The sequence below is a fragment of the Cynara cardunculus genome, assembly GCF_001531365.2.
Source record: "Cynara cardunculus var. scolymus isolate 2C chromosome LG 3, CcrdV1, whole genome shotgun sequence".
Lineage (NCBI taxonomy): Eukaryota > Viridiplantae > Streptophyta > Magnoliopsida > Asterales > Asteraceae > Cynara > Cynara cardunculus.
In genome coordinates this window covers 3,267,742-3,282,415 of record NC_037530.1, presented here as the reverse complement: position 1 = coordinate 3,282,415, position 14,674 = coordinate 3,267,742, and the positions used below count along the sequence as shown (strand labels likewise).

The window sequence follows — 14,674 nt, the reverse complement described above, 5'->3', positions numbered from 1 at the left end:
GTCTGTTTTTTTCTCCATTTTGGCGACCTTCGTGATTGCCTAAACTTTTGTCCTCTCATTTTCATATATAAGAAAAACCATTCTGTTCTCTGCTGCTTCTTTTTTTCCTTTTTGGAAATATCATTCGTGTTATGTGGGCGTGGCATGGAGATACGGCGCCGCGTGTCTTTATTGCCACGTGTTACTAGGATAAAGGAAGCACGTGTTTAATCATACCAAAAGCTCTTTATGACAACGACAAAGGTAGCGTTTGATTGGTTTGAGCTCGACACTCCAAATGTCAAAAGTATCATGAGCTTATAGGTTTGAATCCAATAAGGAAGAAAAATCCCCTTTTGGTCACCAAGGTTCAAATGCGATGATTCCGGATTATATGCAAAACAGGTGATCATCCTGAGATTAGTCATGATGGGTTCATATGCAACTTGAGAAAATGTGTTGGTAATTACGTGCTTCTAGCTAGTTACAAGAATATTAAATTAATACATCTACCGTGTAAACCACTAAACCATATTGAAAAGATTGAAAGAACATGTACATATCACATAATCACGTAACTTTTCGTGAATTCATGTGAAAAGGCGAAAACTATATTGTATACATATGGGCACCATATTTTAGTCTTTTTTTAGTGTGTGTGAGAGAGAGAGTAGGGGTGCTCAAAAACTCGACCAACCCGTTTAACCCAACCCAACGCGAAATAACTCAATTCGAAGCAACCCGATGTCTAATCGAGTTGTAAAATTGTCAAACCATAGGTATTGGGTTAATATTATTTGAACTCAACTCAACCCAACCCGATGAACCCGATATTCTTTTATTTCTTGGATTTAATATGATTGTTGAATTTATATTAATATATACATTAGACAATTACATTATCATGTATGTTTTTCATATACACATATTTTCAATCTATTCATATCTCTATATAACTCATTCAGTAACTGTGAACATATATATGTAAATTGAGAAAATTAATTGAATGTGATATACGTAAGAAATATGAATAAGTTGTATCAAATGGTTAATGATGAAAAAGAAATTATGAGTAGAGAAATAACATATTCAAGGTTAGAAGAATATTTTAATATACTAAAGTATCAACCCGACCAACCCGTACGAGTTGGGTTGGGTTGTACTTTGGTTTGAGTTAGATTGGGTTAAGATTTTTCCAAACTGCAAGCATTGGGTTGGGTTGTTCAAATGTCCTCAACCTGATCAACCCAACCCATGAGTGAGTGTGTGTGTGTGTGAGAGAGAGAGAGAGAGAGAGAGAGAGAGAGAGAGAGTACTTAATTATTATTTTAGAATTCCAAAATTTGTGAGATTTTTGAGAATTTCTACCTTAAAGTTTTGTTTAACATACTTTTTTTCATTTGAAAATAATATTTAATATACTAATTAACAAATATTTGTTTCAAAAGGAGTTTGTTTAATATGTATTCGGTTTATAATTTGAAACTCTTTTACATATATTTTTATTTCACAAATACATAAAAAAACGTTCATATTATGTTAATACATTAAATTTTAATCATATGTAAAAAATCATATAAAATAGAGTGGTTTCATGATTTATAAGTAATTATAGGTAAAAGGTGGTGTCTTTTATTTTAGCAAAGCAATTAAAAAAGTTAAGGAGAAGATGAGATAAGGAATCCAATATGATGAAGTTGTAGATAAGTCTACAAATTAATTAATGATTTGGATTCCTATTCTTTTGGAAACTTGCATTAGAACCAACTATTATTCCTCATCATACAAAAGGCTTAACACAAGTGCCTTCATTAATTAACCATGCACCAATTATATATATATATAGAGAGAGTGTGTGTTTGTTTCAAATGCAACCCATTGCATTTGTACAACCAATGTAACCCAATAAATTAAAATATTTATGGAAATGATGAGAGTTCATTTATGATGATTTAAATATTTATGGAAAATGAATATGGTTCATTAATTATGATCAATACTTTATATTAGGAAACAATCAAAACTTCTATGAAATTACATATTCATCAAATTAAATGGACGGTTGAGATTGAGTTGTATTGGTTGTACAAATGGTAGATGTTGTATAATAACACACACACACACACACACATATATATATATATATATATATATATGTGTGTGTGTGTGTGTGTGTGTATGTAGAGGTTGGTTATTATACAACCCTTTATATTTAATTATACAACTAATACAACTCAATCTCAACCGTCCATTTAATTTGATGAATATGTGATTTCATAGAAGTTTTAATTATTTTCTAATATAAAATATTGATCATAAGTAATGAACCTTATTCATATTCCATAAATATTCAAATCATAATAAATAAACTTTCATCATTTCTATAAATATCTTAATTAATTGGGTTGCATTGATTGTACAAATAGACATGGTTGCATTGGTTGTACAAATAGACATGGTTGCATTTGAAATATACCCTATATATATATATATATATATATATGAGCGATCAAATGTAAATCACTCATATTTGTACAAACCACTATTATCTGTTGATTTTATTGTTTAATCTTATGAAATTGTTCATATATTTTTTTTTTATGAAGTTGTTTCATATATGGTTATGAAATTGTTTCATATAATATTTATGAAATTTTAATGAAACTATTTCATGTATTTCTCTAAAATTAATATAATAAAGATGATAATATCCGTGATTAACACCATCCACAATAAAAATGATTAATCAACCTCTCATAATTACAAAACATAAACAAAAAAAAATATAATTGTTTGAATGGGGTTTGTATGGTTTATACAAATAACATGCTTTGCAAGGTAAATCTTTTTTTTTTCTCTCTATCTATATAATCTTAATTAATTATGAATTGCTTTTTGAAAATAAAAACAAATTTTAATTGAAATAAATGAGGATGGAGCAGGAAAAGCATGTGCAAGGGATTGGTGTAGAGAGAATATGCCTTTATTAACATTAACGGGTTTCATTTGATCATCCATCCAGCTATTAACGACATGCAACTTGCTCAATTTTAATTCTCCTTCAGACATCTGAATTGCTTTATTATTATTATTATTATTATTATTATTATTATTATATATATATATATATATATATATATATTTCCCAGTTCACAGGTCAGAATATGTCTCATAATTGCATCTATATTTTGTTGCTTTATTTTATATATAAATGAATTATATATAAAATATATATTATTAATTGGTGGGATTATTTTAGGAAGTGTTTGAAGGATGTTTTCACAAACTAACATGCATGCGGTTGTTGAAATTAATGCATGGTTTTAAGATTTAAACAGTACAAACTTATTTATACAAATTCTTTTTTAATTCCTAATTTTTTTATTTTAATTTAATAATCTATTTTTATCTAGTATTTAACTTAATAATCTATTTTTTATTTTTGTTTGGATTATTTTTATACAACATTTAATTTGTGATTTTTTTTTAGTGAAATTGAGAGCCTAAATACAAGTTACTAAAAACTTAACGAGAAATTAATGAATAATTCAAGGAGGTTGCAATTGTTTAGACATACGTGTTTTGCCCAATGGTTAGATATATCTAACCCACATGGAGATCAAACATTAATTAATTCGATGGTGCAATGTAAGGATCTCTCTTTCTCTTCTCAATCCGAATAAATCTATTATCGTGTTGGATGGTTCCATTTACGATTTAGCATACATGAGTTCTGTTTGATCACGGGTTTTCGATTTGGGTCCGAGTTTCGTCCACCATATTGTACCATTCCCTAAATAAATACAAGGTTGTTTGGTAAAATGATCAACCATGTTGAGATTAAAGTCAGTCATTTTAGAAATAAATTAATCGACTTAAATAATCAATAAATCTCAGACGCTGATGCGGTGCGTATATGCCTTGTAATCATGCTTCAGACAGTATTTCTAGGACCGATAAAGATCACACTGTCCAACATTGGATTTTACATCTAGTTGAAAATTTGGATGCATGAAACCAATAGCCATGGGGCTCATATATATGGCATCTAAGATATAACCAATCAATTTTTAAAAGTTTGATATTTTATTTATTAAAAAAATTATTGATTTATTCATTTAAAATAAGAAAGTTTAATAGTGTATTAATTTAAAAAATATTTTTAAACTTAATAATTCAAAAAAAAAAAATTCAACCGTTTTTTTAACCTTTCCCTAAATTATTTCAAAAGTGAAGAATGCTGGAAAATTTTGCAATTCTTATAATATGTATATATTACATATTATATTATATATATATATATATATATATATATAATATAATATATTGTTATAAATATCTAATTTAATAAATTAATATTAAAAATTATTATTAAAAAGCATCGTACTTCGTATCCCCGCATTTATGAGAACAATCTTAATTATTGCTACAAAAACTAAGGTAAACTTCGTGATTTCAAGTTCCACATGCAGATGTCTCCTCACTAGAAAACATAGCATCACCGATAAGATATCATAGAACGATCATATCAGTCGTTAATCATCGACGAAATAATAATAAAAAAAACACCAACACATTTATATATACACATAAAATAGAAACGTTTTAGCAACGAATTGAATTAACACGGATTAGCCACAAACAGAATCTATCGTTCATTTGTCGTTAAGGGTCAAGGTTTTGGAACAGTTGTTATCTAGCTTCTGCTCTTCCTAATTAAGCAAGATAATTTGTGTTATTACATATAATCTATAAATATTTTATTTCATAAATTCAAAATTATAGACGACTCTCACAAAGCCACGGTATTGAAGTTATCGTAGGATTGTATTCTCCAACGATTGTGGTACTAACAAACATGATTGTCAGTAATCCTTCGGTAATATGCATGGGCAGTTAATTATATATTATACTCACGAATGATTTTTCAGAAGACTGTCAAATCATGGGTTCGTATTTCATTTTTCTGAGTATTATTTACGGATGGTCTTTTTTTGTTAGTAATTTTTAGATTTCATCACTAAACGCAAAGGGTTTTTCTTTTCAATTTGAAATCCTACCTTCAAATGGACATCAATGCGATGAAACATTTTTTTGTCTCACTCAGCAGCTAAGTCTAACAGTAGATATTGAGATCGAACACATGACTTGTTTTGTATTTGGTTTAAATCCTGTTCTTTTTTTTTATTAACCTAGATATCTAACCCGTTGTCCGAATCGACTAATTCCAGGATGATCACCTGTTTCGTGGGTAGCACAGAGTCATCGCAATTGAACCTCCATAACCACAAAGGACATTTTTATTTCTCATTGGATTTGAACCTGAGACCTTCAGCTTTCAGGCACTTTTGACATTGGAGTTTAAGCTCAAACCAATCAGACACCACCCATGTGGTCAATATCATCTTTTATGTACACGTTTATGTGTTTTAGCAAGATTGAATTTAAAATTATGTATTTATCCATTAGTAATTATTACAAAATATTGATAATTAACATTGATTTTTGTTTTAATTTCTTGATTTTGTTTTATTAAAATATTAATTTTTGAATTTTAATTATTTACTTTTATTAAATCTATCTTTCATGGGCTTTTTTTAAACAAAAAGGAGTACAACTTTTCCATGTGCATCAAGTAAATAAACACAAATACACCATTCATCTATAAATCAAATCACTCAATATTTGTATATTTAACTTTAATTTCTTTGCCAATTATGTTCAAAGTAACAAAAATAAAAGAATCTTTAAAACCATTTTGGAACAAAAATTTCCAAAAACATATCATCAAAGTCTTCAAATAGCCCGTTTCATCGTAGACGTTCTCCTACGATGACTCAAGATCGATCATGGTTTCGGAAATCAGTCGGTACGCAAAATTAAGCTAGCCCAGATATCCACTGTCGTCCCAAGAGATATCGTCGTTTTTGTTGTTGTTATTGTGTAAGTACATTGAGAAATGAAACCCTTGTGTTTATCAAACCCCTAAACACCCTTTCACATCCACTTTCAATCCCATCTATGCATTCTTCCATCTCCTTCATCATCTTCTTCTTCTTCATCACCTCATCTTCATAACTTCTCAAACTCCATATCCCATTTTCAAGCTCTGCAATTCCCTTCTCCCTCTTCGATTTCTTCAAGCCCATCATCCATGAAGTTTTCCGGGTCTCGAACGACCCGGATATCCCACCAAACACTGCTTCTGAAATCATCACAATCACTTCAACCACACCTCTTATCACTCCAACAAGATCAACATCTGGATTCGGATTCGGATCTGACCCAGTTATGTTATAATTACTCGGGTTATGTTCCTGGATTCCATGGAGAAAAGGCATGAGCTTGAAAATCTCTCGACCCGTTTTCTTCAAACCCTTTATACAAACAGAAATTTTCAACCCGTCTTTTCTTCTTGTAGCAAGCTGTGCTGCGATGTTACATTGTTTCAGTGTCGAAATTTGCATCTGGAAGGTTCCATAGACGTCGACCATAACAAGAAAGTCTTCGAGAACCTTCTCCACCCACTCAGGGTGGCGGCGGAGGGAGTCTCTTGACGGCGCAAGGTCGAGAAGGTCGTCAAGACATTCTAGAATGGTCCGTAGACGGATCAAAGCATCCAAGATCCGATTCGAATGGAGTGATTCGGGTGTGGGATCGGATCCCCATTGAGATTTGAGTTGGTTGAGGTGGTATTTGAGCTGAAAGAGTATGGGATGGGATCTGGTGGGCAGACTGATGGATCTAAAGTGGATCCTTTTTCCGGCGGTTTTAGAGGTGGAAGAAGACGGCGGTGGCGGTGGTGGCGGCGGTGATGGAGTGTTGGAGAATGAGAGTGATCGCCGGAGATTTGCTACCATTTTTGGTGTCATCATTGGAAATGGAATGGAGGATGAATTGGTGGGGTTTTGAAAGGAAATGAATGGATACAAGTCTGGAATGGAGTTGAGATTATATATAGAACATAGGGATGAAAATTGCTATCTGTAAAATATAAGGACGAAAATTGAATTATTAACAAACCATGAGGACTAAAATCGTAACTTTTAGAAAAGCGCGTTGTTAGAGCTGGTTCACATGTGGCAGCGGCGGCTGAGTTGGTTTATTCACCTGTGAGTAGATTCATAATCAGTTGCTTGTCCCCCCCCCCCCAAAAAAAATAATAATAATAACGATAATAAATAAAATGAATTTGTTGATTTTCAATAATTATCAGATATTTATAATTATAATTTAAAAATAATAAGATAGAAGACAGAATCACATTCGATTAGGATATGAGGATTCACTATGATAAAATTGAGTTTATAAGACTCCTTCAATCTCTAAATATCTTAATAGACTGTTTTGTAGGACTTAATTTATATGACTAAAATATAAAGCATCTTATCTAAAGGTATTGTAATAAGTTCATATGACGTTTTTGGGCGTCTTAACAAGTTTTTTAGAACATTTTTAATACAAAGTGTCGTATTAGCAACTTTATATGACACTTTTGAGAAAGTGTCATATAAACTCATTTTTTTATATGATACTTGTTTTTATATGACAGTTTTTCAAATAATGTTCTATAAAGTTGCTAATGAGACGCTTTATATTAAAAGTGTCTTAAAAAACTTATTACGAAGTCGAAAAACGTTATAAAAATTTATTACAACACTTTTAGATAGAACACTTTACTTTTTTGGTTCTATAAATTAAGTTTTATAAAGAGCTCTATTAGGACGCTTAAAAATTGGGAGTGTCCTATAAACCCAATTTTGTTGTAGTGGTTATCCCATTCCTAAATACGATAACTAAATTTGTTCCCGTAATTGTTTCGACTTCCATCAGGGCCCCATGTTTCTCTTGGGAAACCTGTTAAGAGTAAAAACCCCGGTTCACCGTTGGTTATACATGAAACCAAAACCAACCCAAAAAACTACAAGATGTTAATTTTACAACTAAAAGTAAATTACATATGCCACCGTCCCCAGTCCTGTTCCCGATAAGAAGTTTCCAAACTGGACACCTAAAATTTCGGTTTTCGGTTTTTATCATCGGTTTCAGGGTTTTTTGCTATCCCAACATTCGATATGTTTTACTAAATAATACCGACAAGTATACTTGGAAAATGAAAAAAAAAATTATGAAATGTGTTAAATATATTATTAATTTAATTCATATTGTAAGTTGTTGGAAAATGATAAATTTTTTGAATTTTGACTTTTGATTCTACATTTTAGAGAATCTGTTGGAGATATTCTTATAAAATATCCTCATTATTCCAAAATAAATGTCCATAATAAATTGTCATCGTATAGCAACTAATATACTTTCGACATCCCTGATAAGCAACTCGTGTAAATTTTGTGAACTCGTCCACGAAATATGCGATGACGATTGACGAGTAACAAAATTAAAAATTCAAATAACAGAAACAATTTTCATTGCAAGCCCGTTATATAAAGCCCAATTCTGAAAAGGAGTCAAAACCCGACCCAATGGGTTATAAAATTTAACTACATTGGACAATTTTTGATCCATTCAGTCGATCTGTATGTCGTAAAATATTGTTCTTTTCTTAAAAGGATATTTAAGAAAAAAGATTATATAGATCAAATTCGCAGTCTATTTATTGTTACAATAAATGAAAAAAAAACAAAGAACCACAACACTGTATAGATAGACTCCAAGGGGTTGTTTGTTTACCTCTTAATAGTTTCATTAAGAGGCAACCTCTGAATCGTTAAGGGGTGAATCTTGTTTGGCAAAAAAAAAAGTTTGCTTCTTAATGGTTCTAAAACCTTCTGAATGATTTTGTATCATGGATCCCCCTTAACCATTAAGACCCCTACTTTCATTGTACACAATTACCAAACAGTTATATTTCATTTTGCACTATATCATGAGAGCCTCTTAATCATTCTGATCACTCAATCATTCTGCACCAAATCATTCAACAATTGTCAAACAGCCCAGTGTGTTTTATAGTTGGTTCTGTATTAGATTCTTTGTGAAACACTTAAGCAAATTACGTAGATGTTATTGTGTATCTGATTCGTTTCTCATGCAGATCTAAGGGCCAGGTGATGTGGATCGACTCGAGGTTGTCAATCGCAATTTTTTTAAACAAACGTTATATAAAACATCAATCAGTTAGGACAAAAACGAAAATGTAAATTTAGATCCAAATTAGAGATGGACAAGCATCTTTTAAATCTTGCAGATATTTTTAACGATTAATAAACCTATGACGTATCAAAAATCGTGAGCTAGAAATTCTAAAGATCAGTTAAACTTTTTACCTAATTTACAAAAAATTAAACTGGTAAAAGTAAATTAATTGAACAGTTTAAAGTCTAAAATCTTTTAACTTATCATATTTCAATTTTTTTTGAATTATCATTTGAAAATAATTATAATTATATTTAAGGGAAAACCTTCTTTTGAGAGCCCATGAAATTGTAATAACTTTAATAATTTGTACATTATGTGTTATTTCATATGATTTTTTTTTTTCATCTAAGATTATGATTTATGAATATTGATTAACATATATTTGTTTTACAATGTGAACATTTTTTATGCGTTTGTAAAACAAAAAATATATTATTACCAAAGGGACCAAATTTGTAGTTTACTCATATTCTAAACACAGTTAACAAAAATATTTTGGTTGATTTATCAATTTAATTGTTATAATTTATTCACAATTATTTGATAATTCAATATAATAATGTGTTATAATATTTTAATTTTTAAAAACATGAAAATTATTTATCTTAATGAACAAATTTTAATATATAATTATTACGCAATAAGTGTACTTAATATAATTTTAATAAAGAAATATTCAAAAAAAATGTATATCACAATTAATTTTAGAGGGAATTACACTTTTTGTCCTTGTGATTTTTCTAAAGATTGATTTGTCACTTTTAACGGTTGTTAACTGATGATGTTAACTTCGAGCACCTTAAATGTTATGAAATTGAAAAATTATAGATAGCTTATTTTAGAGACCAAATCCAAAATATATAAAAAAATCTGAGCATACTACAGTAAGGATGGTGATTTGCCCCAACCCGATGGGGAACTCAGTTCACCCGACCCGAACAGGGATGAGGATTCCTTGCTAAAATGGGTTTCGGGGATCCCCCGATAGACTCAAACTAACAGATATTTTTCATGGGGTTTGACCGGAATTTGGCAGGGGTTTAACCGGGGTCGAGACCAGAGGCTGTTACTAAAAACCGGGGTCGAGGATTATAAAACCCGCCTCATCCCTGCCTGTTGTCATGCCTATTCCACATGAACAACCAGGTAATTCACTCTTTATAGTATATAAAAAATGTTATCTAAATAAGATAAGGAATTTAAAATGTTAATCATGGTCCTCATGGATGAGCCATTGAATCACGGACTCCCTCCAATTTTGTTGAGTTTATGATGGGCTGTCAGTCATGGGCATGGCCCATGGTTATATTCACATATGAATGAATTCAACGAGGATTGGCCCAGTTGTCTTCATAATTTTTAAGAGTAAATTACACTATTGGCCCTTGTGGTTTACATGAAATGATTAAATTAAAATAGTTAAATATTTTATTATTCTAATATGCATTTTATATAAAATATTGCCTTTAATATGTAGTTCAGTTACATAAATAAGGGTGATGATATTTTTCAAATATAAGACAGGTTCCGTATTCAATCCCTCGGCATGCACAAGCTAGTTTTAGTTGTTGTGTGAGCCAAAAAAATGTCGCCTCAAGTTGGTGTCTTTGGAGGCAAGTTTTGTGTGGATCCGGTTGGGATTACCAGTAATAATTTTTTATTCAAATATTATAAAATACTATATATATATATATATATATATATATATATATATATAAACACACACACATATATATAGTTGGATTCATGTGAGACCTAACCAGTTTTCAATGAGACCCATGAGATCATCTTTTTACACTTGAAACTTCACAATAAAACAATGTGAAGGTAACTTTCACAATGTTTTTGTTGTGAAGATTCAAATGTTTTATCTTTATAATTTTTTGCTGTAAAATTTCAAGTGCAAAAATGTGGTCTCACAAAAGCAGACTGGTCTCACATGTATGTATGTATGTATGTATGTATGTATGTATGTATGTATGTATGTATGTATGTATGTATGTATGTATGTATGTGTGCATAACGGGAAAAGAACGACTACTTCTTTGGTGTCGGTCAAAGGATTCGAAGGTCATTCAGATAGTTGGTTCCACCATGACACATCGCTATTGTTGCCCTTTGCTGAAAGGAAAACCATCTCACCCCCTTATTCAGCAGAAGTCTGTCTGTCTGTTTGGTGTTCTCTTGCGCAATTATTTTCTATCATTACCAGACTTTGTTCGTCTAAGGGGTCGTTTACCAAACATTTACCTAATAAGAGCTTACTGATGAAATTTTAACATTATCATTTACTTACCGGATAAGATTTTAGTCTACCAAAATGGTATCGTATGCAACAATTTATCCGGTTACGCTTATTGTGGTAAGAGTCGTCGTCCACACTTACCGAGTAAGACTCTTGGTTCTTGTCTCGTTCTTACTGGATAAGATTTTTGGTCCTTACCATATTCATCTGATAAGGTAATGTGACTTGATGTTTACTTACCCAAGTAAGCGTTTGATAAATGGCCCCTAAGATCGAAATCATCTGTGATTATATATATATATGTATATATATATATATATAGAGAGAGAGAGAGAGGACGTTACAAATGCAATCCATCACATTTGTACAACTAATGCAACTCAATTAATTGAGATATTTATAGAAATGATGAGAATTTATTTATTATGATTTGAATATTTATGGAAGATGACTAGGGTTCATTAATTATTATGATTTCATCGGGGAAATCATTTCTAGAATGATTTCCATGCACCATCTTCTTCTTCGACGGTTTCCTTTGATGATTTTATCCGATTCCGTCTTTCTTATTCTTTTTCGACGATTTATGTTCGATTTTCATTTTCTTTTTTAATTCTATGTTCGGTTTAACGATTTCCATGGATTTTCTAGTCTTCTTCTTCGATTTTTTGTTCTATTTTACGATTTCCATGAATTTTATGTCATCTTCTTTGATTATATACATATACACACATATACGCACGCGTACACACACATATTATAATTTTATTAAATATTTTAATAGTAAAATACAAATTTGGTCCCTGGTTTTATATTTAAAGCAAAAATATGTTAAAAGTGGAAAAAGCCTAAATCACTCTTAACTTAATGGGTTTCTTCTAAGGCCATTAGAAGGAGGGACCAAATTCAGTCGTTTTTGCATATCGCAATGACAAATCAGTAATTTCGAAAACTGTACGAAAGTGTTACTAACAACAAACCACAGGGACCAAATTCATAGTTTACTTTTTTGTACAAATACAAAATTAATTGGAGCAAATCCAAATTTTGAGCAAACCAAAGGACCATCAGTGTAATTCACTCTACTGTATGGCACTATAACTATTTACAGTATACCATTAATGTATAATGAATCAAGTAGATTTATCTGTTTATAAAGATATGTTACCTTATTATTGCTCGTAAATAATATTACTCCCAAATAAGTCTATAAGCTAGCCAAGGTTTTGTCAAATAAGATATAGGTCAAACATCACAATCCCTAAAATCAATAATATCTTCTCATTGTAGGTATCAGATCAATGTGCAAAAGCTTAAGGGGGCGTTTGGTTTGTAGAATAGAATTTGAATTCATCAAATGAATTTGACTTTGAGGGAATGAAATGGAATCTGATGGAATTTGATCATGCCTTGTGATTGCGTTTGGTTGCATGGAATTGGATTAGGGAAGAAATATGTAGGAAATGAATTGAAATCCTAACATATTTCAAAACTTCCACTTTGGTACCTAAAATATAAAGTTTTGAACATTTAAGTATCCGGGTAACCGATTAAAACATTAACCGGTTATTATACTGATGTGACGAGTGGTTTGGTATTCAACTCTTTATTATTTGTTGACGTGGTTAGTAACATGAATTTTTTAATCTAAATTTAGTATTCAACCAGTTACCCAAATACTTAAATATTTAAAATTTTATATCTTAAATATCAAAATAAAAAATTTAAAAATATATTATTCAAAATAAAAATCAAATTAAAATACATACATTTTGCATGTAATTTACAAACAATCTGTTTTTGGTACTGTAACATCACAAAACGTCAACCACCGCCACCATCAACGAAATATAAAAATAGGTAAGGACGAAAATTAATTGATTGCTACGTGGCACAATAAATAGCTTCTTGTCCTGTTTTAGTGCCAGCTAAAATTCAACCCCACGTGTAACTTCCTTCTTTGACCAATGACGTCACTAATAGCGAATGCTATGAACCCTTCTTAAATAATTGAATAAGAACTATTGAAAATTATTCATTATTTTTTATTATTATATATCATTTAAAATTTAAGATTATAAGTAATTTATACGTAAGTATAATTTATTAAAGTTTTAATTTAAAATTTGTATAATTAATTATAGATAAACATTTAATTTTAAATATAAAAAAATTAAAATATAATTATGATAACTATTGAGTTATAACATAATTATTATCTTTATAAAAGTTATATTGTTAAATCAAAAATAAATTACTTCATTAATAAACCTAAATTAAATTATAATAAAAATTTGAATTAAAAAAATTATACAAAAACAAAAACTTTTAAATAATTAATTTAATATAAATTAATCAACACTTTCTACTCGAGCTTCATCATGAACTATTTACATTTACCTTTCTTTGATATGGATTCTCTATTTTTTTTTTTTGGAAGGGTGTCCGGGCCAAAGCCCGACTAATCCCCGGCAATTTTGGAGGCTAAACATGGCCTCACTTAAATGTCACCAACACTCCCCTCCCAGGGCTCGAACTCAGGTTCATGACTATGCCATACCCAAGCCTTACCACTAGGCTGGAAGGTCTTTGACTGGATTCTCTATTCTTAATGGTTGAGTAAACATAATTCCATACTCGATCTCATAAATACATATAGAATTCAATGGCTTTGACTACTATAACCTTCCCAACCACGTTCTTTTAAATATATTCCAGTTATTTTTCAAATAGACCCGAATTGACGAATGGTTGAACAGTTAGAATCAGTCGAGGGACCTGAGAGGCGGTGGCGATAAATTTTAGCTCGAATGGTTTGTAGTGGAACCCTACCTTCAATCTTTCTTTCATGGAGATTCTCCCTTATTCCTATAGTCCCTTATTTAAAAATAAGAAAAAACTATTTTGAGCAAATAAGATCGTCCATTTCCTATAGAACCCATCACTACAAGATCTCGTGCATTGGAACCCATGGTTATGGCCCCCCAAATAAGTACTAAAATATTGTAATAATCGGAATGGATATTTTTCCAGCTACGGAATGGGAAATCCTTCTCATGTTCCATTAATCCAATTTGTTAATTAATTTAATATTGATATTGATATATCTTTTCAAATTTTTTATGATATCTTAAAATTTATTTTTTATTCAAAAGTATAAATATTATCAAAACCACATAAACTATATTCTATATCAACAGAGACAAAAAATAGAATTAAACATCAAACTAAAGATGTATCTCGTTGATTGTATGAATACTATATATATTATTGTCATAAAAATTCAAAACA

General features: G+C 30.4%; 2 protein-coding genes across 2 annotated transcripts in view; both read right to left on the bottom strand.

Annotated features, from left to right (window-relative positions):
- LOC112508456 overlaps positions 1 to 20 on the bottom strand; it is a 348-nt gene extending 328 nt beyond the window's left edge. The window contains exon 1 of the mRNA XM_025113068.1: positions 1 to 20. This exon is cut by the window's left edge and continues 328 nt beyond it. Within this exon, the coding sequence (XP_024968836.1) occupies positions 1 to 18 (18 nt within the window). The 5' untranslated portion in view covers positions 19 to 20.
- Positions 21 to 5,646: 5,626 nt separating this feature from the next.
- LOC112510159 lies at positions 5,647 to 6,848 on the bottom strand. The gene has a single exon (XM_025115476.1). It carries the CDS (start codon positions 6,837 to 6,839, stop codon positions 5,916 to 5,918), a length of 924 nt encoding a protein of 307 aa, XP_024971244.1. The 5' UTR covers positions 6,840 to 6,848; the 3' UTR covers positions 5,647 to 5,915.
- Between the last annotated feature and the right edge of the window lie 7,826 nt (positions 6,849 to 14,674).

What these genes read in the sequence shown, in the direction of transcription:
- LOC112510159 (XM_025115476.1), bottom strand. Translation starts at nt 6,839, where the DNA reads ATGGTAGCAAATCTCCGGCGATCACTCTCATTCTCCAACACTCCATCA.